At 37.6% G+C, this 26783-nt stretch overlaps 2 protein-coding genes and 1 long non-coding RNA gene across 4 annotated transcripts; all 3 read right to left on the bottom strand.

The window, feature by feature from the left end:
• Positions 1-606: 606 nt before the first annotated feature.
• On the bottom strand, positions 607-8382 carry LOC131478136 (C-type lectin domain family 1 member A-like). The gene is made up of 7 exons (XM_058656046.1): positions 8081-8382; positions 6529-6624; positions 5160-5255; positions 4295-4366; positions 3215-3366; positions 2414-2541; positions 607-1057 (listed from the first exon to the last, which is right to left on the bottom strand). Exons 2-7 carry the CDS (start codon positions 6620-6622, stop codon positions 931-933), a joined length of 669 nt encoding a protein of 222 aa, XP_058512029.1. The 5' UTR covers positions 6623-6624; positions 8081-8382; the 3' UTR covers positions 607-930.
• A 5196-nt stretch (positions 8383-13578) lies between these two features.
• LOC131478128 (natural killer cells antigen CD94-like) lies at positions 13579-23714 on the bottom strand. Of its 2 annotated transcripts, none has more exons than XM_058655960.1 (7): positions 23524-23714; positions 21823-21936; positions 17461-17559; positions 16219-16314; positions 15341-15492; positions 14440-14567; positions 13579-13743 (listed from the first exon to the last, which is right to left on the bottom strand). In XM_058655960.1, exons 2-7 carry the CDS (start codon positions 21932-21934, stop codon positions 13617-13619), a joined length of 714 nt encoding a protein of 237 aa, XP_058511943.1. In that variant the 5' UTR covers positions 21935-21936; positions 23524-23714; the 3' UTR covers positions 13579-13616. The 2 variants fall into 2 exon arrangements, with proteins under 2 accessions (XP_058511943.1, XP_058511942.1); XM_058655959.1 differs by having other exon boundaries at positions 16219-16317.
• A 1064-nt stretch (positions 23715-24778) lies between these two features.
• LOC131478146 (uncharacterized) lies at positions 24779-25670 on the bottom strand. The gene is made up of 2 exons (XR_009244334.1): positions 25640-25670; positions 24779-24943 (listed from the first exon to the last, which is right to left on the bottom strand). It is a non-coding gene; the product is annotated as an uncharacterized LOC131478146 (long non-coding RNA).
• Between the last annotated feature and the right edge of the window lie 1113 nt (positions 25671-26783).

Below are 26783 nucleotides of genomic sequence, written 5' to 3' on the forward strand. Positions count from 1 at the left end.
TGTCTTAAGGGTGATCCCAGCAACATTGGCAAAACCATGCCTTGTGTTAGTCCCTGACTTTCTCTGAACAGCGAAGTCTCTTCGGGTTTCTCTGCTCTTAGCCGTGACCTTCTTCCAAGAGCCTGACTTGGTTTCATTGTTTTCACCCTTTCCCAGAATCTGTTCCCATCACTGGATACGACCACAGAGCAGGTCCAGAGTCACGTACTGCTTAACCATACCCTGTTTGCTCCCTTAGTCTTGTCCACCTTCTTCTCCACTAGCTAATCTGATTTTTAAATACCAGAGAACTTCAGGAGCTCTCATTTTATCCTTTCATAATCTTTTGGCCCAACTTTATAGTCTTCTGTCTTATATTTAGAAAACACAATGTGGGAATAAAGAAGTTTTGAGAGCCTTCCTATGTCCAGTATTGTCACTCTAAACCACATAACTTCTAACATTCTTGCTGGTTTCTCTTTCTCGAAACATTGATTCGCTGCAAAGGCAGGCTGTGATTCATGGAAAGCAATTAAGAACAGCAATGGCAGATTACCAGCCATTGCTGCCACTTGGGGAGTGAAGCAGTGGACTTGGTGCACAGAGCCGATAATCACACGCATGGACTTCTTACTGATGGTCAATAGACAAAGTTTATTGACAGCATCAGACTTTTTAAAGACAGAGGGTCACAAAAGGATAAGGGAGGAGGGTTTGAGGAATATCAACAGCAAGAGGGAGTTTACTAGTAAACAGTTTGTTCCTCTAGCAGGTGCCTTTCCTTAAGCATCTCTCTGATCTGGTATCTAAACCTGAGGATTATGGAGTTTCTGGCCGGTGCATTTCCACATCAAGTGCTCCAGCCTTCCCAGCAGGATTATAGCTAGTCACGGCTCCATACTGGCAAGGCTTCCCAATGTTCTCTCTTTGATCAATTATTTTCCTACAGATCTAATCAACTTTCGTCCTAGTCTTACACATACAAAAGCCAGCGCTTTTACAATCATCAGTAAGTATCCGCCCATTTCTTATAAGCATGCATTTATTAACAGCTTTTTCACTTTCCGGAAGTTGAAGCCTGGAAGAAAAAATATTCTCTGTTAACTTCCAAATTTACTTCATATGTCAATTGCATTTTTAAAGTTCATTTCATATTGTTATGGCTATAAAGAAGAAAAATGCCACTTTCTTGGGTTCTATCAACACAAAAAATGAAGGCTACAGTAATCAGATCCAACATTTAAATCTGGAATTAAAAATGAAACATTGGTTATCATCTCTGATTTCAAACAATTTCAAAATTTTCTTCTGGATTTACACTATTTTGTTTGCATTTCAGTTTTTTTTTTTCAAAAAAAAAATTTTTTAAGTTTATTTGAAAGTGAGAGAGTCATTCCATATACTGGTTTACTCCCCAAATACCCAGAATGGACAGAATTAGCCTGGAACCAGAGTAAAGAAATGAGATACCAATCGAGGACTTCCACCTGAGTGGCAAAAACCCAGTCAATTCAGTCACCCCTGAGTCTGCAGCAGCAAGAAGTTGCAGTCAGGAGGTTGAGCTGGAGACAAAACCAGGGAATGTGGGGCAGGATGTGGGTGTCACTGCTAGGCTAAACACCTTTTCCTAGTTATAGATTTCTAGTAAACAGGCACTGTGGTGTTAGTCATAATAGCAATTAACTCTGTCTTTGGAAATACCTATTTTGCTTCTTCCAGATTAGAGGTCAGGTGCTCATCCTAGCTGGTACACATAATAATTCAAAAGATCATAATTTGCATATAATGACAAAACAATGTAGGAAAGGCTCTATTAAATATGTTGTATTTCCTCAAGGGAGGCATACATCCATGAAATTGCTTTCAAAAAAATGAAAGTAAAACAGTAAATTTATTCTGAACTCCATGCATAGATTTTTTTATAGCATGCATTTTCCAGCAGTTTTTTTAATACTTCTCGTAAGCATGGGTTCCAAAAAAAATTTTTTTAGCACAATGACATTTTCTAATTCCATTTTTCTGCAAACTTTCTAAAGTAATCTTGAGCTACATTTAGCAATTAGAACCAAACAGGAAACCACTTTGAATTCTAAATGAATCTAAAAACTAAAGTTGAACACCAGTATTGTGTTGGAAAATAATATTTGCTGGGGCACTTTAAACAGAATCTGTATTATTTTATTCAAGCATTTCTTAATGATGATAATATTTTAAATTAGATTCAAATATTTAAAGATGCAACTGACAATTAGTTTAAAGTACCTCAGTGAATCAAAAAGGTAAATTGTTTAGCCTAGCACAGCAGCTGTTTCGCCTTCCTCTCTTCTATATCTTTTTCCTCAGTAATAAATAAAACACCTGTCCACATCCATATTATTTAGTTACATGAAAATAGTATTTTTCTGGATGGAAATTTAGACATCAGAACACTTACTTGCCCAAGGTAATAACTGTGCCGTCCAGCCACACCCACTTTAGCTGTTTTTTACTATAATATGAACTGATCCAAAAGTTTTCTTCTTGCATGCTACACTCCATCCTTGACAAACTTTTTGCAAAGTTCTGAAGAATGACAAGAAATCAAATCAGGTGGTAGTACTTTCATAAAACAGAAGAATATAATGATTTACATCTGTATATGTCATTTTAATGGCATGAATCTATCATTTGAAAACTCTGTCCCATGCTATTGAACAAAACATGGAGACATTGAGTTACATTCTTGAGCCATAGATGAGTCCAGTGACTCATTTATTCACTAATGATGAATGAACCAGCGGATGGTAGTGATCTCTGTAACTGCCTTTCAAAACAAATAAATAAATCCTTAAGACAAAAAAAAAATCTGTCACCAGCTAATGAGACAGCATTTGCAAAGCCTGGATGGGCAGAGTATACGGAAGCCATGACGGTTTAAGGAAGTTGCCTCCAGGAAATCCTGGCTTCCTACCCTGAGAACAGTGTAGTGAAGTCAGAGTAGAAAACTCAGAAAAGTAGGAACAAATCAGATAGCAGATGGCCTGGACACAGTTGTTTGTGCTTTGTCCCAAGTGCTAAGGAAAGCAACTTAGAAGTTATTACATTGTGCATTCAACATTACAGTCAAATTGTAAGGATCTCCATGATTTCAGTGTAAAAAGTACTTTGAAGAATATAAAATGTGAATTGGTTGGTACTAAGCAATTTCTGACAAGTAAAACTACTTGAAATTTACAAAATAAAATTTGGTCTTTACCATCTCTTCTTCAGTATCCAATCTAAGGAAACTTAAACCTGAATCAATGCAATGTTTAGAACAGTCTTCCCAAACACTCTCTGTTCTTGGAAAATAGTAGCAGTTTTCTCCATACTGATGCGACTTGGAGCGACAAATAGGGCATTCCCACACTGTTTAAAAAAAATAGAATGTAACTTCCATCAATGCATATTTACACACAATAAATCCACCAGCAAATTTAGCACATAGCACTTGATTTTCTGTTAAAGATTGTATACGCTTACACTTAGTATTGGATTTCTCACAAATTCAGAATGCACCCCTTTAAAAATATTTTCAGCTCCAGATTTATAAAATGCACAGAGAGAAACAAAAGGTTTTTTTCAAAGAAATTAAAAAATTAGAAGTTTATTAGGAAATTTAGTCATTATCTATATATAGCTGTTAACATCACCAATGGAATGTGATTTCTGTTCAATACCTTAAAAGCACACATACATGTATATTAACAAAAACAAGTAACCTTAAAAAGCTAAATAAGTAATACATAAGTAAAATTTTTTTAATTGCCATTCAGTAAAAGCCAGGGTTCTAACACAAAAACTGCATTTGATAGCATCCTTACTTGATCATTAGCCTAATATCTGAGTGAGACTTCATGGGACATGCTCTTTTACGTTCTAGTACATTTGACTTACACCTACTTACATGTATCCAGTTTTACATAACAGGAAAAAAAAACACAGTTGAAACTGTTCGTTCTCTCACCTTTCTTGAAAATAGTTATGAGTCAGAATCCCTTTAAAAATTACTTGCTCCAAGTAACAAGCTTAGTCAAATTGGAAGCCATACCTCTCACGCCCTTCCCAGGCTGGACTCCCCCATACCTGAAACTGGAGGTGATATCACGTAAGCACTCCCCTTTCCAAACTCATGAGAAGCCAGGCAATGGGGAGGGGTGCCCCTTCTCTCCCTCCATTGCAGATACACTACGAAAGCAGAAATATCCCTCTCCTGCCTTTTCCATGTCTGCCCACTCTATCTCTGAAGGTGTATCTGGGATTGTCTCACCTTTTAAATAAACAAGGAAAAGATTACCTGCTTCAGTTTCTGTTGCATTGGAAGAATTATTTGCTGAATATCTTTCTGCTTGAAATGACTCCTGATTCACTGAAAAGAATTCCAAATAGTCAGTTTTTATTTATTTTTTTGTTGTTGTTGACTTACTTATTTCTTTCAAAAGGGAGAGAGACAGAGATAGGCCAAAACAATTAATGCAAATACTCTGAATACCCAGGACTGTGCCAGGCCAGAAAAAATAGCCCCAAACTCAATGTAGGTCTCCCCCAAAGGTGGCAGGGACCCAAATACTGAAGCTATCTCCTGCTGCCTGCTGTGTCTGCCTAGTAGGAATCTACAATCAAGATGATAGCCAGAACTGGAAGGCAGGTGTTCCAACATGGGATGTGCGTATCCCAACCATCATCCTAACTGTTGTGCCAAACACCAGCCCCAGACTTCTCACTATTAAATCTACATAGAGAAAAATATTAGACATTTCCATACACAATTTCCTAACTTGAAATACAAACATGATTAAAAGAGCACTTGCCTCAAAGAATGCAGATTAAATAAGAAAGGCACAAACCCAAATTAGAAGCACACCAAGTTCAAGTAAAAAAAAAATGATCACAGAAAATGGAAAATATGAATAGCGGTTTCCCAGGTCTAGATTTATTTTTTGCAAAATTATGTCCAGTAGAGAAAGTTTGAGAAGAATAAGTCATTCAGTAAGATTCATGATTTATTTAGAAAATGTGAAGTTATTGGGTATGTCTGTAAGACATTACTTCCAGCTCTTCGCAGAGAACACTATGCATGATTGAAACATTAAATTGGTTCACTTCAGAAGATTTCCCCATAAGTAATGAGCAGTGGGTTTCTATGTCATACCATGACTTACACTTTGTGATTAAGAATGCAACAGACGCAAGCAGCACCAGGCCCAGGAGCCCCAGCATCACTACCACACATTTCCATGGAGACGAAGCAGCGAGATCTGTAAGAGGGCGTTAACTATGTGACTCAACGTGCTGCTTCCTGCTTCACTACAGTAAATGACATGGACGGCTCACACCCCAAGAATGGGAACAATGCAAAATCACAACTCACCTGAATCAAAATAAAGAAAAAAGATATTTTCCCCCTACATTAAAATCTTTCATGTATTTCAAGGTTATTTTACATTGGATGTAATAGGAATTCACTTAATTTTTTTTTATTTTTATGTGAAAGATAGAGTTACAGGGAGGAGAGACAAAAAGGGATCTTCTATCTGCTGCTTTACTCCCCAGACAGTCATAATGGCCGGATCTGAGCTGATTCAAAGCCAAAAGCCAGGAACCAAGAGCTTTTTCTGGGTCTCCCACATGGGATCTGGAGCACAAGGACTTGAGCCACCCTCCATTGCTTTCCCAGGCCATCAACAGGGAGCTGGATTAGAAGTGGAACAGCCAGGATGTGCTCTGGTGCCTAAGTGGGAGGGTGGCACTACAGGAAGAGGCTTAGCATACTATGGCTCCAGCTCCACGAGTCCATGTTTAGCCGTCTATTTATGGACAAAGTTTTCCTAACACTGTTTGGGACTATTCTTTCTCCATTGTGTTTTGTCATGATCTTGCTTTTGAAAACATATGAAATTATTTCTGTGGTCTTTAACTTGTCTCTATTACTCTGTATATGCCACTGTCACACTGGCTTGGTTATAGTGCATTGTGTAGCTCAAATTTGTGAAGATGGTATATATGAAGGATCCCCAACACACAAAAAGAAATAACAAAGGATTCTTTGTTTGGCCTAGGAGTTAAGATATCTCCTAAAGCCCTCCCATATCAGAGTGCCTGAGTTGGAGCCCTAATTTTAGTTTCCTGCCAACACACACCATGGGAGGCAACATGTGATGGATGGCTTAAGTAGTTAAGACTCCCGTCTCCCACATGAGAGCCCTGACTGGGCTCCTGGCTTCCACCCATTCTGGCCCCTACTGTTGTAGACATTGAGGAGGTAAACCGGTGGATAAAAGATTATCTTTATTTCACTCAATCAAAAAGAACACTGTTTTAGTGCACAGAATGAAGTGATACTACTTACCCTGGTGAGAAAAAGGCTTCGTCTTCCCATAGAAGTTTGTATAGATTGTTCTTGATTGGAACAAAAAGAAACTCTAACTTACATGTGTGTGCATTTCACAAAGTTTTGCGTATTTTAAAATTGAATTTAAAGAACGAAAAACATGGAAAATCGTCCACCTTGACGCCTACCATGTGACTGACCTTTGCTGGGGCGGGTCTCAGGGTGCTGTCTCCTCCGCTGCCCAGATAAATGCTGAGGTCGCACATTGGAATAAATCGCCCCCACTTCACTCATTACTGAATGGCACAGGCAAAATAAAAACGAGTCAAAATAGTTTTCAATTCATATAGGTGGTGAAACCAGCAAACAAATGTGATGCTGAATCATGTAGCATGGAGTGCGGTGAGATAATAAGTAATTGGGATTTAATGCAAGCATGAACACATTTTCAGTATAATTGTTTTGGTTAGTGAGTTGGGCATTTTTTAGTAACTTTCCTATTTTCCATTCACATTTAAAATCCACAATATCATTTGCTATTAATAAAAACACAACATAGCGATTGATCTGAGGGGCCCACAACACCCTGCAGGATGGAATCGATGTTGCAGCGCCCCCTGGCCTTTGAGGACCTCCATGAATGCACCTGCTCCTGCCTTCTTCATGAACTTCTCTTCCACTCCCACTTCGCTCTATTTCCCCAGAATTCCATGGGCCATGCTGGTGGCATCAGCATTTCTCCAGTCCTCAGGGCTAATTCCATTTCTTCCCTCTCTGATACAATTTGTCTTCTACACTGGCTCATTACAATTGTACTTCATGCAATCTATAAGTCAAATCTACCTCCTTTTAATGATAAGCCAAATACCACATCCTTCAGTAACAATCTCTGCTATATTTGTTCTTCATTCTTTATTTGCCACCATCCTATTCATCAACTCCTCCTTTTTGCTTTCCTTAGTATCACCCACATTATGATTAACCTCTTACTAGCACCTTCGTACTGCCATAATTGTTCCTTCTATTTCATTATGCAAATATCAACATCAATTTATCTGCAAGGTTAATATTTTGGGAACTAAACAAACCATTTCACATAAAATTTGGAGAGCAGTTTTAAAGCATTTCAGAAAGGCTAAAACAATATAAAAATGTTTACAGTCATATTAGAAAAGAAAGTGCTCAAGTTTTCAGTCAAAACAAAGCATGGGAGTCCCTGAGTAGGGTTGCCTCAGATGAGCCTTGGACTTCTTGTTTTAGTCCAGTTCATGTACACAGCAGTTTTTCAATATTATGTTTAACATTAGATATTTAGCCAGGATGACTATAATAACAAAATTATGTTACTAAAAATAATCTCACAATTTTGCTTTGCATATTTAAACCTCTTCTAAATAATATGTTAAAATAATAAAAATAAATAGTAGTAATTAGGTTATTTAAGATTATCCAAGCTTACGAAATTTATCTTCTACATTGCTCTTATTTTTCAATCCTCTGTGACCTTATTTCTTCTCTACCTTCCCATCCTACCCCATCATTCATGCCTCTATTCCTTTTTCTTCTCAACATTATATACAGTTCAGAATCAATGTATACAAAGAAGTATACATAAAATTAGAATACATGAACCTAAATACTAAAATGCAAATTTTATTTCAACATATCGTTTCAATATCTCAATGCAACTTCTCTCAAAATTCTGAAAAATGCTCTAAGAAATAGAATGAATAACTGGAAAATTACAAATACCTGATTTTGAGAAGATGCTTGAACTGCACAAGGTGTGTGGGTATCTAACTTGAGAAGAAGCAGATCTTAGATCTATGAAAAATTTTGAATTTAAGAATTTTGATGTTTTTTAGAGGAGAGCAAGAGGCTGGGAACCACAAGAAAATATAAAACTACACAGGTTGACAGCACTTCGGTCTGTTGTACGAGAACCTCCTAGCACCGTGCAGAAGAGTGTCCTGAATGTAACCACACAGGAAACTGGTTTGCTGCGGCTCAGTCTGACTGCACCATCATCTGAAGTCTTCCATCGGTCTTGTAAGTTTCATCACAAAACACATCTACACTAACATTCAGCTTCCACACAGACCTTGCAGTGGTAAAAAAGAAAAATTGTTGAGTATATCACTGAATGCATCGTTGATCATTGAACAAGAAGTTTCAAAATATTTTAAATTATTTTGAAATGTACCTTGCTATAATCCATATTCTGTTAATCCCCTGACAGTATTTCTTACAGGGACGGCTGTGGTATCTCTTTTTGAACACTTTCTATCTGTAGTAGTTGCAATTTTCCACTAAGTGGTGTATACGAGACTTTTCTTGGTATGCCTTAGTGTTTTGTTAGGTTCTTGAACATTAATCCCAGGAATATAGTTCCAATAGGTCCCAGTTACTAATCAGCAACAACCAAAAAAGGAAGCAAAATAATATTCAAGTTATTGTAGATGAAAAATATTGCTAATTTTCTCATCCAAATGTTATTCATGAGACTTCAACTTGTTATAGAAATAGAGAGATATTTTAAAACATCTTACCATGAAGGTAACATCACTGCCTTTCCCTTTCTGAAACATATTCTTTGCTCATTCGCTCATTCTGAGGCTCTCTCTTTTTTTTTTCTTACAAGTGTCGGGGGGATTTACTTACTTTTATTGAAGAGCAGATTTTCAGAAAGAAGGAGAAAAAAAGAGGGGGGAGGTCTTCCATCCACTAGTCCATTCCCAAAATGACCACAAACACCAGAGCTGAGTCGATTGGAAGCCAGGAGCCAAGAACTTCTGTGTCTCCCATGCAGGTGCAGAGGCTTAAGGACTTGGGTCATCCTCCACTGCTTTCCCAGACCACAAGCAAGGAGCTGGATTGAAAGTGGAGCAGCTGGGACACCAACCAATGCCCATATGGGATGCCAGTGCTTGCAAGGCTAGCCAGTTAAGACGCCACACTGCTCCTCTGAAGTTATTGCGTAACACATACATATTAGGAATATTGGATTCTCTTGGTGTTAAAATAACTCATTTTTCAAATATTGCAATAAATTCTCACACCCTAATAATTTTTGTTCTCTCTTCAATTTTATGCAATAATAGTAAATTTTTGTTTTATCAATTTTCACCAAAAGTATCTTTCCACTAATTGTGTTAGCCTTGTCCTGTTCTCTTGTATGTCTCTTCTAAAGCATTTACATTGCTGCTGTATATAAATTACTAGTTTCTTTAGGACACATCATTATTTTCTCAGCATATCTTTTAACAGGCAATTCACACATTTTAAATATTTCTATTATTAATACATATTTGGCATTGTTCTGATCACACTGTTATTCTGCATATCCACACCTTCTACTTCATTTAAAATTACCACTTTAAGAAAAACAAGTCTAAAATATTTTATTATAGTAAAATTCAATGAACATGGATAAACATTTATATAGATGATATATAATTTATATATATCATATTATATATATATATGTATATATATATATATATATGAGTTTGAGAAGCAGAAACAGAAACAAACAGAGAAAGCTCTCTCATCTGTACTTCCACAAGTCCCCAGAGGCTGGACCCAAAGGTTCTGGAAGCTGGGGATGCGTCCAGTTCTCCAAATGAGTGTCATAAACCCACTGGCCTGGGTGATTGGCACTGCCTCCCAAGGTATGCGATAATAAGACACTGAAGCCAGCAGCTAGAGCTGGGTGTTTAACCCTGGCACTCCAATATGATCTAGGGCTGTTAACCACCAGGCCACATGTCCAAACCAATTTTAATGTGATTAATCCAATGACAAACAGCATTCTAAGATTTATTTATTTTTATTACAAAGTCAAATATATAGAGAGGAGGAGAGACAGAGAGGAAGATCCTCCGTCCAATGATTCACTCTCCACGTGACCACAACAGCTGGTGCTGCGCCGATCTGAAACCAGGAGCCAGGAACCTCTTCCCCCAGGTCTCCCACGTGGGTGCAGGGTCCCAAAGTTTTGGGCTGTCCTCGACTGCTTTCCCAGGCCACAAGCAGGGAGCTGGATGGGAAGTGGAGCTGCCGGGATTAGAACCTGCACCCATATGGGATCCTGGTGCATTCAAGGCGAGGACTTTAGCCACTAGGCCACGCCGCCGGGCCCAAACAGAGCATTCTAAATGCCATGTATTCACCACCTCTGTGTAATAAAGATTTTCTAAAACAAAGATTTTCTCATAATTTTTATTATTATACTACTATTTTCTGTTGCACCGTGCAAACTCCTATTTTCATTTATTTTCTCAGTGTGTAGCTGTTAGGAACCTAATCAATGCAAAGTCTTTTACAGGACATGCCCTCATCCTTCCTCACCTCTATATTCCATATTTCACTCATTCTTTGTTAATTATCTTAATATGTCATTGTGTTTTTCCAATTTTAAGAAGTTTTAAATCATAAATAAAATAGAACGAATAAATACACAACTCTCAGACATCATCTTCCAAATCGCAACACTATTTTGGTCATTATTGCTTTATATGAAAGCTCACTTTTATTTTTTTTCACTTTGTCCGGATTTTGAAACAAATTTCATCTTATTATCATACACTTCACTATTTAAAGTTCAACCCTACATGATAAGTCATATTTATTTTTTCAGTCCTTTCTACCTCTGTTTTCTTCAGATTATTGTTGTGTTACAAAAATATTCAGGCCTGGCACTCTGGCTCCATTGGCTTAATTCTTGCCTTGCATGAGCCAGGATCCAATAAGAGCACCAATTCATGTCCCAGCTGCTCCAATTCCTTTCCAAGTCCCTGCTTGTGGCCTGGGAAAGCAGTAGAGGACAGCCCAAAGCCTTGCAACTCTGCATCCACGTGGGAGACCTGGGAGAAGCTCCTGGTTCCTGACTTTGTATTAGCTCAGCTCCAGCCATTGCAACTATTTGGGAAATGAACCAATGGATGAAAGATCTTTTTCTGTCTCTCTTCTCTCTGTAAATTGGCCTTTGCATTAAAAAAATAAACACTCATCTTTTTTAATGCTTTAGATTCTAGATGAGTCTGATTCTACGTTCAGAGAACTCTTGGCCTTTTCTTACAACGCCCAAACTTCCTGGTGGGTGGGAGTTAAGCACACAGGTTTGATTAAATCCAAGATTTCTTTGTTTTTTACTTGTTGAGATTTTATAGCCTACGTAAATTGATGTTTTGTTATTACTGCTTTATCTCACTACCTGACAAGTATCCACTTGACAAATTCAAAGATTACTGCAGGATTCTGGTGATTCTGGCCTGAATTACCCATGGCTCACTGAAATTTCACCTAATATTTTCAAAAATAATTGATTCTTTCCTTAGTTCCATTTTTGTTAATTTTTAATTTTTTTTTAATTTTCATTTTTCATAATACAGTTCCATAGGCTCAGGGGTCTTCCCTTCCACTCTTTCCATCCCACCTCCTCTCCCCATGGCTTTCCCCCACATATTATAACAGTTTAGTCCTGCAGCAACAGCCACAAGTCCATCATTCTGTTTAAGTGTATCATGACACTGTAGGATGAATTGACAATGGTAGAAAGTCCAGCAGCCTATTGAAAAGTGACACTTTTCACACCATGTACTTAGTAAAGGACTAGCCTAGTTCTTTGTTGAGCCTTTTTGATTATTTGGAGATTGGAATAATAAATAAATCTAGGCACACAGCACGATGCTTCTATTGGTTAATCCTTGACTTGCAAGCACTGCGATCGCACAGGGGTGCTGACTCAAGTACTAGCTACTCCGCTTCCAAGCCAGCTCCCTGCTTGTGGCCTGGGAAAGCAGCCAAAGATGACCAAAAGCTTTGGGATTCATCAGTCACATGGGAAACCTGGAAGAACATCCTGGCTCCTGGCTTTAGATCAGTTCAGCTCTGCACACAGCAACCATTTTGGGGAGTGAACCAGCAAAGGGAGGATTCTTCAGTATGTCTGCCCTATCGGCTGTAAATCTGCCTTTCTAAAAAAAAAATTTGAGATTTTTTAAATAAATAATAATTAAATCTAGAAAAATATTTGTACTAATTTTTGTGAATTCTCAATATGTAATATTCTTCCCTGATTATGTCCTATGCCAAGTATAATTTTTACAAAATTTATTTATTTGAAAATCAGAGTTACGGAGATCCTGCATCCTCAGGTTCATTTCCCAAGTGGCTGCAAGAAGCCAGTAGTATTTTCTAGGTCTCCCACATGGCAGGCACGAGCCCAAGCTCTTCAGTCATTTTCTGATGTTCTCCCCAAGTAATTAACAAGGTGCCAGATTGAAAATACAACATTTGGGACATGAACCAACACTGTGAGAGTGGCAGTTTTACCCATCATGACACAACACGGGTCCCAAATTCTATTAAATTTTATGAATTTGCGATGTGATCAATTTCTTTTCTGATAATATCCCATGTTGAGTATATTTCTAAAATCGTATTTTAAAATACTTATTTAATGATATACCTTGTGGCATGGCAGGTAAAGGTGCCACCTGCAAATCCAGGATCCTCTACACCAGAAATGTCCCAGTGGCTCCAATTCAAACTCACCTCCCTACAAATGGCCTGGGAAGTCAACAGAGGATGGCCCAGTGCTTGGGACCCTACCAACCGAGTGGAAGACCTACATGCAGTTTCTGGCTTTCAGCTTCTACCCGGCTCAACCCTGATCTTTGCAGATGCTTCGAATATTAGTATAACCAGCAAATGAAACCTCTCTCTTGGCTTCCTCTTCTCTCTCTGCAACTCTGACTTTCCAATAAATAAATAAATCTTTAAATCTAAATGAAATATTTTATTTCCTTTTATAGCAAGTCTAACACCACTAATTCAACTTATCATCTTTATTATTTCGAAATTTTAAAATACCAGTAGACATACCTTTGTTTCTCCAGAGGTTCCACCAAACATTCCCTTCAACATTTCATTTTATACTGTCTATGATGTTCCAGCTTAACAAGCTACCCAAGTGGAAAGGCCAGGTATGAGTCTGTGTCAGTATGTATGTGATGGAGGTGGGAGGACAGGTGGAGTAAGCTGCCTATCTGTTTGAAATTAGTTTTTCTTCACAAGATCTTGATGTCATTAGGGATTGCAGGCTTTGGAGACAATAATATAGGTACTAAAAACACATTGAAGTTATATTTTTTATGAACATTATTGCATGAGATTTAACACACGAAAGACACATGTTTTCACATAATCATTGACTTTCTTTAATGAGGTAAAAAATTATCTCACAAAACTTTCACCATTTCCTTTATTTTTAACCTTTAAAAATTTAATGTCCATAGGTTGTCTTCTTACACATACAATACACATGCTCTTCACAACTACCATCAATTAACCTGCCATTTCTAATAAATTTACATTGATTATGGATATGGTCAGGTCTCTGTAATTCAGGCCTGAAAGAAAAAAGAAGTTAGATTATAGATTAAAATGTATTTGGCACTTCAATGCATTCAAGCAAAGTTACTCCCAATTGATTAAGTATTAAAGAAACAATAAAGAGTATTTGATCCATTCAAAAGCAAACAAACAGATCTCAGAGAAGGGAGCCTCAAAACAATATTTCTCTGCTAAGTAACTAACATAGAAATGGCAAATGTAAGGTAGATATTGCAAAAATATCTGAAATTTATTTGTGAATTTCATTCCAATTTTGGTAGATGTGCTGTAAAAGCAAGCACTATTTGTGAATTTCAATTCCTTCCTTATAGCCTCTTATACTTCATAAGGCTCTACAATATGTTTTGGATCACCTAACGACTGATAGTGTAACTACTTTTATGTTTTACAATGCACTAATACATACTAGGTTACTAACATTGTAAGCATTAGAAATAAACAAAGTTTAACAATAAAAACAACAACAAAAGCTTCTTAAGATGTCAGCAGACATTTCTTGAGCTTGCTTGAGTAACTTCTTAGCATGCTGCTAAAAGAATTTTGCTTTACTATCTTCCACCTCATCCTATTTTCTCTTTTTAGCTGTATCATGGAACCACAAGACATAGAATTTTACATCTCATCATATGACATTAATTAATTAACATGACAGTCCTACAAGTAGTGCTCTAAAAGACTAGAAGCATACTTACTTGTCCAACGTAAAAACTGAGCCATCCAGCCAAGCCCACTTCATTTGGCTGCTATTGAAGTACAAACTGATCCCAAAGTTCTTCTCATTATTATAACATTCCCTTTTTGACAATCTTCCCAAAAACTCCTGGATGCAATAAATACAGGGAAAAAATTGCATCTGACATCATTAATTCATTGGCTGGGTGCAAAAAAGATTGAGAGAGCTTCATTGCTATGGAGAACTTTCATTTTGTCTGAAATATACAACTGTGATACAACCGCACTCGAGATTTGTTTCCCACCAGCAACCACATACATGTTAATTCTTCAACCAACCATTATGAAAGTTTTTACCATATTCTGCATTTATACTAGATATTGAGTATGGAAGGTCAGTAAGTAGTCTCGTTAAATAAGAATCTCTTAGATAGGAAAGCAGATGGTTAAGCAATGTCAGAAAAGGGAAGTACAGGGTCCAATAGCAGCACTTGTCAAGGACCCGCACAGGATCAGGTGATCACAAAATGTGTGCAGGTGTTCTGGTTCTACGGTAACCGAGATTTAGCAGAGAAAACGCCAAGGGTCAGAGAGAAAGAGTCCAATTGGAACACACTGAATTACACTTTCAGGAACACATAAATGAACACACAGAACTGGAAGTGACGGGAAGCCACTGGTAAGGTAGGAGACCGAGGAGAGAAGCAAGAGTTCAGATGAGCATCAGTTTTGCACAAAGGCTTCAGACTAGGAGCCTTCTCCTAGGAACCCAGAGGGCTGATGCAACAGAACAGCATAACCAGCATAACCATATGATGTTGCCTGTGTTGGAATAGCAAGGAAGAAGACATAGTCTTAAAAATATATATCTCTCTCCTGGAGAAGATTACTAAAATGTAAGAAATGTACACTTGTCCTTACCAGCTCTTTTTCCACATTAAACTTAAGAAAGCTTGAATGTAAGGCTGAACAGTGGCTTTGACAATCTCTCCATGGAATCAGATTTCTAGAAAAGGAGTAGCAGTACTTGCCCTGCTGCTGCCAGTTCTCATCACAGGGCTGACACCGCGACACTAAAGAAAAATCAGAATATCCCTAAGTGCCTTGTGACAGCATTTCTGTTTAAAATGTTGGTGTGGTAATTGCATGGAAAGTAAGCCATACATAAACTAAGAGATAAAATATATTCACACAATTTGATGTGGCTTCCTGCTAACTCATTTCAATCATGGTAAGATGACAACTCTATGGCTAAAACCTGGCCTTGCAAGCACCAGGATCCCATATGGGCTCCAGTTCAGTGTCCCATTTGCTCCACTTCATACATAGCTTCTTTTGTGGTCTGTAAAGCAATAGACGATGAGCCAAAGCCTTAGGACTGTGCATTGGTTTGGAAGACTCTGGGGAAGCTCTCGGCTGCTAGCTTTGGATCAGTTCAGCTTCCACCATTGTAGCCACTTGCTTAGTGAACAAGCGGATGGAAGATCTTTGTCTCTCCTCCCCTCTGTAAATCTGATCTGCCTTTCCAATAAAAAATAAATATTTTTAAAAGATGCATAGAAGTACTAAGATATAATGAGTGACAAAAGAACACAAAAAGGACTGTTGTTGGCATCAAGTCAGCACTTCCAATAACTCCAAATTTACATGGTTTCTTAGGGAACTTGTGTCTAAACATACTGCACAATGCACTGTGGATATACAGTACTTACTGATTCACTCATTTACATTTTCATTCACACAAACAGTTATTTTCTAACACCTGGTATCCTCCTGATATTATTCTTAAATACATTTACCTTTTGTTGATGGCTGTTGAATCTCTGAATTTCCTGAAATCGATGCTTTTGGATCTCTTTCCTCACTAAATGTGAGATTTTTGGAAGTGCTCTCTGCTACTAAGAAACAAATCACAAACATCACTTTGCTTCATTGCATTTAAACTAAAATAAACTTGATATGGCATGAAACGCAATATTTGTCATATTGTAAAGAGACTATAAAGATAACAATACATTATCAAGGACCTATAAACAATGCAATTATCTGGACAAGATCTGCAAACAGATATAATAACAAGCTTCATAGGAAAATTGACAGTAGAAATAATCATATTAACCTCAGAGAAACTTATTCTGTTTAGGAAAATTCTGAAGATTTCTCTGAGGTAATTATGGTTAAGGTTAATTATGTGATAAAGAATAACAGGCAGTAAAATTAAAGACGCTACAGATATGAGCAGGCATTCAGATTCGCAGTTAAATACCAGGATCACACCTCACAGGGATTAGGTTCACTTAGGTCCAGTTCTTGAGTCCAGCTTCCTGATAAACACACATAAAACTCACAAGATGATGGCTCGGGTACTGATTACCCTTTTATCTATGGGAGGCACCCAAGTGCAGGACCTATTTTCTGGATTCAGTCCAGTCTGACCTCCCTGTAGTGGCCATATGGAAAGTGAATCAGCAAATGGGAGTGTGCTTCCCCCATCTTGTTTCTTAACTCAGAGCAACAACTTTAAAAATAATTTTAAAAACTTGGGGCCTACATGGTGTTTCGGAGGTTTAAACTGCCTCTTTCAATGATTCATCACATTTTGAAGAGTCAGTTCAAGTCCAGGAGCTCTGCCTTCCATCCAGCTCCCAGCTAACGCACCTGGGAAAGCTGACAATGACAGCTTAGCCACAGGCTTTGCAGTCATTTGAGGGATAAAATTCAAATAGAAGACTTCTCTCTCCACCTCTCTCAAATAAATCTTCAAAATAATTTTTAAATAACGCTTTTAAAATAAGAAACAAGAAGGAAATGAGCCAAAAAATAAGAGAAAAAAGAAAGAAAATTCCAGGTAGATGAGATAAAATCAATGATCCCAAGAATTACAGAATAAAAGCATAATAATTTGATGTGGTTCTTCAAATGATCTCCTGGTGCCAAGACCACAACTAAAAAACACTCAAATTTAGGAAATGAGAATGGTGATAAAACATACATGACATTCAAGAGATTAACAATGAATAAGCTAAGTTCTTCTGTCTTACATCGCTTGACCAGGATTCCAACAGAAGAAAGGAGGCCCAGGCAGACCAGACTCAAAAACACTGCCGTTAACTTCCATAGCAACAGTGGAGCAGAGGCACCTGTAAGAAAGAAATAAGTAGTTCAATATGATCTTCTAGAAGTTGACTCATAGCTTTTTAAAATTATTTCATGATCAAACTCCAAAGAGATTTATAGATCTTGGACTAGGAAAATTCTGTTTTGCACACTTTGCATACAATGTTCTGGATTGATGGTCTTGATGTAATTTTACCACGAAACATTTAATCTTCTTGAAATAAAATATTTTAAAGTTATTTGGAATATTTTATTAATTTTACCAATGATAAAAGAAAAATTAAAAATCATATCACTAGTTAGTCCACTGAGAAATCCTACTACCATTATTTGGCTTTGTTACCGTGATGATGTCAATTTTCCATAGCTGAAATACATTTTGTTGAAATTACAGATCGTAAAATTTGCTAATATGTCCAAAATGATAAAATGTTCACACTTGCAGAATAATTTATTTTGCTATTCAAACATTTTTGGGAAACTGAGGCATCCCATTTTTATACTAAATAAACCCTGCCATTATCAGGTACTTTCAAGTTTGAACTCCAAATTTTTTTTACTTTATTTATTTGTATTTGAAAGGCAATTTGCAAAGAGAAGGAGAGATAGAAAGAGGTCTGGTTCATTTCCAAAACGGCTGCAAAGGCCGTAACTGAGTCCATTGGAAGTGCTGTGCAATGAGCTTCCTCCAGTTCTTCCAAGTGGGTGCAGTCACCCAAGAACTTGAGCTAACAGCAGAGAGCTAGATCAGAAGTGGTGCAGCTGGAACACAAACACAATCCATATGGGATGGCAGCACTGCAGGTGGAGTATTAACATCCTCATCTACCACGCTGAAATTTTATAGCAAACATTACTGACCTTGTAGTGTTATTTTATTTTTTCCTCAGCTACAGATTTTTTTAAAATTTATTTATTTTTATCACAATGTCAGATATAGAGAGAGGAGGAGAGACAGAGAGGAAGATCTTCCGTCTGATGATTCACTCCCCAAGTTAACGCAGTAGCTGGTGCTGCACCAATCCGAAACCAGGAGCCAGGAACTTCCTCCAGGTCTCCCACACAGGTGCAGGGTCCCAATGCATTGGGCCGTCCTCAACTGCTTTCCAAGGCCACAAACAGGGAGCTGGATGGGAAGTGGAGCTGCCGGGATTAGAACCGGCGCCCATATGGGATCCCGGTGCGTTCAAGGCAGGACTTTAGCCACTAGGCCACACCGCCGGGCCCTGACGAAACAAATTTAAAGTCTGTAGCTGGGTCTGGCGTGATGGCCTAGTGGCTAAAGCTCCCTGCTGTGGCTTGGGAAAGCAATCGAGGACGGCCCAAAGCCTTGGGACTCTGCACCTGCGTGGGAGACCTGAGGAAGTTCCTGGTTCCCGGCTTCAGATCGGCATGCACCGGCTGTTGCAGCTCATTTGGGGAGTGAAACATCAGACGGAAGATTTTCCTCTCTGTCTCTCCTCCTCTCAGTATATCTGACATTGTAATAAAATAAATAAATCTTTTTTAAAAATTTGTTTTGTCAGAAACTAGTAAAGCTATTCTTATGTTTGATGTGAATACTCTGCTATCATTGTTCTTATTGGTGAGTAGACACTACAAATACTTTTTTGATGAGTCTATCACATATTCAATGTATTAAGCCTTGATAAATACTCCTGACTTTCTTTTACCCTTTTCACATAGCACTCTTTTTTTTTTTCAATATTGGGGTCTCTTTTAAATGTTTGGTACAGAGGGCCACACCATGTAATATCGAATTAAGCTTTTGCCTATGGTATTAGTATACCTTGCAGAGGATGGTGCAGGTCCCCACTGTACCTCTTCAGACCCAGCTCCTTGATAACGTGCCTGAGAAATCATGAGAGGATGGCCCAAGCTCTTGGGCCTCTGCACCTGCATATGGGAGACCTGAAAGAAGCTTCCGGCTCCTGGCTTTGGACAGAACCAGCTCAGGCCCTTGTGCCCATTTCAGTATTTAAATGTGAATAGAAGATCTCTCTCTTGTTTATCTTTTTTCTCTATATACTTCTGCCTTTCAAATGAAAATAAATAATTATTTTAAAAGTTTAGTATACAAACTTTGTTTTTTAATATATGAAAGCATTCCAGGATATTTTGTTATTTATCCCATTCTGATTAAACTGAAAAATCTCTTCCCCAACAACTGGCACATTGCTCAGTCTCCCTTTCGAATCCACCTATTTTTAAAACCATCTCGTGACTCTGTGACTAAAGTCTATTCAACCCAGAACAAGAAAACAAACACCTCTCTGACTCCCTTTCTACTCTGACTTCCCAATTATCTCACTCACTCCTTTCACAGCTGGTTAAGAGAACCCATTGAATTGTCCCTCTTACGCCCAACCCTCTCTTTTCCCTCCATCACCCACATTGCTCCCAACAGCACATGGAACATTCTCCAGCACAGATCCTATGGGAAGTCACAAAAAGAGGCTCAACAAATTAAAGAGAATAGAAAGCAACTTGAGTGTTTTTTCTGACCAGGATGCAAATAGTCCAGAAATCCATAAAAAGAATGTTGTGAACAGCATGAATATATGTGAATTACAGAGCATCCTCCTGAACAAACCAATGACTCAGGCAAGAAATCCATGGAGATAGTTTAAAATATCTTGAAACATACTGAAGTGAAGAGCAGCATCCTACAACCTACGTGATGAAACAAAAGCAAGCACCACAGTGGACTGCTGGAAATCACCACGAACAGCTGTTCAGCAACAGGTTTGATGAGCTAGAAGAATTGAACAAATTCTTTGACATGTACAACTTACTCAGCTTGGATCATGAGGAAATAAAATGACAGACCAAACACAGGCAGTGAAAGTGAATCAGTAGTACCAATTTTTTAAAATCTCCCATCAAAAAAAGCCCAGTCAGGCTGGCTTCACTGATCAATCCTACCAAACTAATAGCACTCCTTCTCAAGCTATTTAAACATTAAAAGAGGAAAGAATTCATCTAAAATCATCCTAGAAGGCCAGAATTACCCGGATGACAAAACTAGACAAGGACATAAAAAAAAGGAAGCTACAGGTCTATATCCTTGATGGCACAGATGTGAAAATCCTAAATAATATGCTAGCCTCACGAATAGAACAGTACCTTAAAAGATTGTTCACCACAAGCTAGTGGGATAGATTCCAGGGATGCAGGGACTGTTCAGCACATATAAATCAATATCTGTGATACATCGCATTAACAGAGTGAAAAACAAAATCACATGATCACCCCAACAAGGCAGAAAGAAGATTTGATAAAATTCAACGTCCCTTCATGATAAAAATTCTGACCAAATTAAGCATCAAAGGACTTGTCACAACATAAGAAGGCTACAAACAAGAAGTCATTAGCTAACACCAATTTCTAATTTTTTTCATTTAGAGGGAATAATTTTCATAAATATTATATGAACAGCTTTAAGAGCACAATGCTAATACCATTGTAAACATAATGCTTTAAGAACAAAATGATAAATACCATTATACTTTTACCCAAAATATAAATAGCGGTGTGACAAATAAATGATGAGATTAAATGAGAATGAGGAAGAGGCATAATCATTGTAAAATACTGTTTCAGATATACATACATGTGATGATGGCAGGTATGATTTTATAAATTAAATAGAAATAATCAGCCACAACGACACAGGAGCTATGAATCAACACTTGACTTATCCTTGGCTCTCAAATTAGTCATTGTAGTTTCCTCATTGTGTCAAAAGAAAAAATAGGTCAAATGAGATAACTTTAGGCAAAGTCTCTACTCAAGATGTCTTTATTTAATCTGTATTACTAAGATCTTAGGAAACAATGCATACTTTTCTAAGTCCACATTCACATTTATCTAAATAAGAAGATTACAGTTGTGCTTGCACATGAAAGTTTGTTCATTTGCAGTTTTGATTAAGGATATATTTTTAGACAGTGTTTTAAAGCAGGGAGTAGGGGCACTTGCTTTCCATACCAGAATGTCTGATTCTGACCCCTGCTTCCTGCTCATGTCACCCTGGGCGGCAAGCATGGCTCGGGTGCTTGAATCCCTGCCACCCACACTGGAGATCAAGACCAAGCTCCAGGCTTCTGGCCTCAGGCTGGCCCAGCTCCAGTTGCTCAGATATTTGGGTAGCAAGCAGCAAATGGGATATGTCCAACTTTACTCGTTCATCTGTCTTGATCATGGTTCCAAGTAAATGCAATGATAAATTTTTTTTAAAGTTACGCATGATGTAAAATAATACAATGAACTTGAAAGTCACTAACCTTGACGTCTGAAACTGGCGGTCCCTTTGATTTCAGCCACTGCAGGTGTTCTCAGCAGATGGGATGGATATTGAATCTGACATTCAGAATGTGGCCCCCTTTTTCCTCTCATCTCTGAGAATCAGAAAGGTAAAAAAAGTTGCACAAAAAATTAAATTCTTGGATAAACGACCACTGAAATACATGATATAAGTGGATTATTCTTGTTTAAGTCCAACACAAATTTTGCAGTTCTTTTCAAGTTACAGAACATTGTTACATAAAACTTCTCCAATCTCAAGTGAAGTTTTCTCTACAGAGGGACTGATGTACTTGTATTTGGAATGAAATAGTCCCCATTCCAGGCCAGGGAATACAACTCTGTATAACAATTTCTTTTTCTTCAATTGTTGTAGACATACTTCAATTTCTGTTGATTTTTACCTGAAAATAAAGTTGCAGTCCAATTTTTTAAAATTATTATCAACTATAAGTTATTACAGTATACCATTTGAGAAATTTCATTCAAACATTTTTGAAGTATGAATATCATCATATGAGCTGGATGATAGCCAGTGAAAATAAAGTTTAAATACAGATTAGAACTAGGACCCTCCCTCCCGTGCTGCTCCCACCACATTGCAGCCCCTACTTCTACACTCACAGGCTTCACTTCAAAGCTCTCTTCTGTCCTCTGCACTTACAACTCCTCTTCGGCTCTACCTGCTGCCAGGAAGCCTCTTCCTTCTGATGTTGCTCGTGTTGATGCTTTGTCCTCCAATATTGACCAATCAGGCAATTATTTAAAATGTCAAATCCTACCTGTTTTACGACATTTTCAAATATGTCAGTAAGAGAGCACATCTTTCTCCATGATTCCACTTACTTCACACGTTTCTATTGTATTCAGTCGTCACCTTCCTTTCTATTCTACGCCACTCTCTTCACTATGATTACTTGGAAACAGAACTAGTTTGCTTTTTGAGGGCATTGGGTTGTTTTTCTTCAATTCTTTGTTCTCATGATACAATTCTAGGCTCAGAACTTCTCTTTCATCCTCCCACACTCTCTCCCACCCCACTGTTTTTCCCTATCTTGTAACAGAGTTTAGTCCCTCAACAACAGTCACAAGTCCATCATTCTTCTACCTAAGCGTAGGTATAGAGAATGGTATAAAGAACTAATATTGAAAGATTTTGTTACAGCCACAGTTACTTCTTTGTTCAGTTGGTGAGCTTTAGAATTCCAACAACTGCTGCTTTAGCTCAAACTAGATATTTTACTATTAAATTCATTGAAACTCACCAAAAAAAAAAATCTGGAAACGTTTCTAAAGATGCTTTGATAATGATTTAATGCCCCAAAATGCGCGGCTTCTTGGTGTAATTCTTAAAGTGTGAATCAGCTGGTGGCCTCTCTGAATTTTTCCCAGCAGAATTTTTGGTTTGTTTATGTTCTCCAAATATCTTCTCACAAAGCTATCAAGATTTCATTTTCAATTTTTCCCTCATAAACATATAACTGTGATTTATCATGAGAAGGCACAATATATTCAAGTCTGCATTTTCTCATTTATTCCTCTATTGATTCTCCCCACCCCCGAATCCATATTTACTTTCCTCTAAAGCTTTCTATCAGCATCCATCTTCTGTTGATTTGCTGAAAACTATATAAACATTGGGATTTGAATAAATAAATAATACCTTGAAAAAATATAAGTACCTGATTTTCAGAGGAATGAAGAATGATCTTTGCAGAATGTATAGTTCCTGGAAAGAAGGTATCCTAATATTTGCCACAAAAATCTGCACTTAAGAATTCTTCATGATTCTTGACATAAAATTCAAGACTGACTTCAAACACCAAACAATAGATGCGTGGCAGATTGTGTGTCAGTCTGTCTCTAGTGAAAAACTAAACAGGTGAGCACAGGATGCAAGAATGAATAAGAGCTCCCTAGACACAACCACACAGGAAACAGTTACATCTAAGAGTGTAACAGGGTTGGAGTCTTTCTTGCACTGCACCAATCTGGCCCTTATTTACTATAACTGTCTGTTACATTTAATCAAGCTGCTTTTCACTTGATTCCTGGGTTTTCAGAGTTCATGAAACAGAGTATTATCTATCAGGAGCAACAGTCCCTTCACTGTTATCCCTTTTTCAATTCTCTAAAGGGATTACTAAACATGAGAGCCTACTTTCAATCTACTGTTCTAGAAGGCAGGGCATCAAAGCAAATGTTTTTAATATCACTTTCTCATCTGTCCCCCCAAAAATAAATGTGAAATATAAGTCTTCATTTACTTTCAAAATTTCCACAGAATCCAATATCCCCATCTTTACAATACAAATTTTGAATTTTATGTCCAACAAAGAGTTCCCTGTTTGCTCTCTATTTCATTTTCAAAATTTTGTTTTTACTTATTTCAGAGATGTAGAGTTACAAAGACATGCAATTGGACACATCCAAAGACAGCATCCCTACCAGAGACAAAACAAAAAAGCACACACACACACACACACACACACACACAGGAAATGAGAAAGCAATTTTGATATAAAAACGGATCATGTGACTAATGGTCTTAACGTAAATTTTTTAAAGATTTATTTATTTTTATTGGAAACATTTACAGAGAGAAAGAGAGACAGGGAGAAAGATGTTTCAGCCACTGATTTACTCTCCAAGTGAGCCAATCTGCAGCCAGGAGCCAGGATCCAGACACGCAGGTACTGACACAGCTGCAGCACAGCACCTAAACTTCAGTGTTCTCACACTTCATCCTTCCAATCTTACTGCTCTTCATGTCAGGTTCTCCATCAAGATAGCTTACATTTGAATCTTTTGGTTATTATGCTTCAAATAAATTAATGTGTATATTATGGATAATATACATGGGATTTAACACACGAAAGACACATGTTTTCACATAACCATTGACTTTCTTTAATGAGGTAAAAAATTATCTCACAAAACTTTCACCATTTCCTTTATTTTTAACCTTTAAAAATTTAATGTCCATAGGTTGTCTTCTTACACATACAATACACATGCTCTTCACAACTACCATCAATTAACCTGCCATTTCTAATAAATTTACATTGATTATGGATATGGTCAGGTCTCTGTAATTCAGGCCTGAAAGAAAAAAGAAGTTAGATTATAGATTAAAATGTATTTGGCACTTCAATGCATTCAAGCAAAGTTACTCCCAATTGATTAAGTATTAAAGAAACAATAAAGAGTATTTGATCCATTCAAAAGCAAGCAAACAGATATCAGAGAAGGGAGCCCCAAAACAATATTTCTCTGCTAAGTCACTGACATAGAAATGGCAAATGTAAGGTAGATATTGCAAAAATATCTGAAACTTATTTGTGAATTTCATTCCAATTTTGGTAGATGTGCTGTAAAAGCAAGCACTATTTGTGAATTTCAATTCCTTCCTTATAGCCTCTTATACTTCATAAGGCTCTACAATATGTTTTGGATCACCTAACGACTGATAGTGTAACTACTTTTATGTTTTACAATGCACTAATACATACTAGGTTACTAACATTGTAAGCATTAGAAATAAACAAAGTTTAACAATAAAAACAACAACAAAAGCTTCTTAAGATGTCAGCAGACATTTCTTGAGCTTGCTTGAGTAACTTCTTAGCATGCTGCTAAAAGAATTTTGCTTTACTATCTTCCACCTCATCCTATTTTCTCTTTTTAGCTGTATCATGGAACCACAAGACATAGAATTTTACATCTCATCATATGACATTAATTAATTAACATGACAGTCCTACAAGTAGTGCTCTAAAAGACTAGGAGCATACTTACTTGTCCAACGTAAAAACTGAGCCATCCAGCCAAACCCACTTCATCTGGCTGCTATTGAAGTACAAACTGATCCCAAAGTTCTTCTCATTATTATAACATTCCCTTTTTGACAATCTTCCCAAAAACTCCTGGATGCAATAAATACAGGGAAAAAATTGCATCTGACATCATTAATTCATTGGCTGGGTGCAAAAAAGATTGAGAGAGCTTCATTGCTATGGAGAACTTTCATTTTGTCTGAAATATACAACTGTGATACAACCGCACTCGAGATTTGTTTCCCACCAGCAACCACATACATGTTAATTCTTCAACCAACCATTATGAAAGTTTTTACCATACTAGATATTGAGTATGGAAGGTCAGTAAGTAGTCTCGTTAAATAAGAATCTCTTAGATAGGAAAGCAGATGGTTAAGCAATGTCAGAAAAGGGAAGTACAGGGTCCAATAGCAGCACTTGTCAAGGACCCGCACAGGATCAGGTGATCACAAAATGTGTGCAGGTGTTCTGGTTCTACGATAACCGAGATTTAGCAGAGAAAACGCCAAGGGTCAGAGGGAAAGAGTCCAATTGGAACACACTGAATTACACTTTCAGGAACACATAAATGAACACACAGAACTGGAAGTGACGGGAAGCCACTGGTAAGGTAGGAGACCGAGGAGAGAAGCAAGAGTTCAGATGAGCATCAATTTTGCACGAAGGCTTCAGACTAGGAGCCTTCTCCTAGGAACCCAGAGGGCTGATGCAACAGAACAGCATAACCAGAGGGGTATATGATGTTGCCTGTGTTGGAATAGCAAGGAAGAAGACATACTCTTAAAAATATATATCTCTCTCCTGGAGAAGATTACTAAAATGTAAGAAATGTACACTTGTCCTTACCAGCTCTTTTTCCACATTAAACTTAAGAAAGCTTGAATGTAAGGCTGAACAGTGGCTTTGACAATCTCTCCATGGAATCAGATTTCTAGAAAAGGAGTAGCAGTACTTGCCCTGCTGCTGCCAGTTCTCATCACAGGGCTGACACCGCGACACTAAAGAAAAATCAGAATATCCCTAAGTGCCTTGTGACAGCATTTCTGTTTAAAATGTTGGTGTGGTAATTGCATGGAAAGTAAGCCATACATAAACTAAGAGAT

Source organism: Ochotona princeps, chromosome 27, assembly GCF_030435755.1.
Source record: "Ochotona princeps isolate mOchPri1 chromosome 27, mOchPri1.hap1, whole genome shotgun sequence".
Taxonomy (NCBI): Eukaryota; Metazoa; Chordata; class Mammalia; order Lagomorpha; family Ochotonidae; genus Ochotona; species Ochotona princeps.

Excerpts from the sequence above, each read along its gene's own strand:
- LOC131478136 (XM_058656046.1), bottom strand. The coding sequence starts at position 6,622 with ATGAGTGAAGTGGGGGCGATTTATTCCAATGTGCGACCTCAGCATTTA. Across the intron at positions 5,256-6,528 it reads TGAGACCCGCCCCAGCAAAG|ATCTCGCTGCTTCGTCTCCA; the intron begins GTCAGTCACATG and ends GCCCTCTTACAG. Across the intron at positions 3,367-4,294 it reads TGCAACAGAAACTGAAGCAG|TGTGGGAATGCCCTATTTGT; the intron begins GTAATCTTTTCC and ends TTTTTTAAACAG.
- LOC131478128 (XM_058655959.1), bottom strand. The coding sequence starts at position 21,934 with ATGAGAGGAAAAAGGGGGCCACATTCTGAATGTCAGATTCAATATCCA. Across the intron at positions 17,560-21,822 it reads CGCCAGTTTCAGACGTCAAG|GTGCCTCTGCTCCACTGTTG; the intron begins GTTAGTGACTTT and ends TCTTTCTTACAG. Across the intron at positions 15,493-16,218 it reads TCAACAGCCATCAACAAAAG|TGTCGCGGTGTCAGCCCTGT; the intron begins GTAAATGTATTT and ends ATTTTTCTTTAG.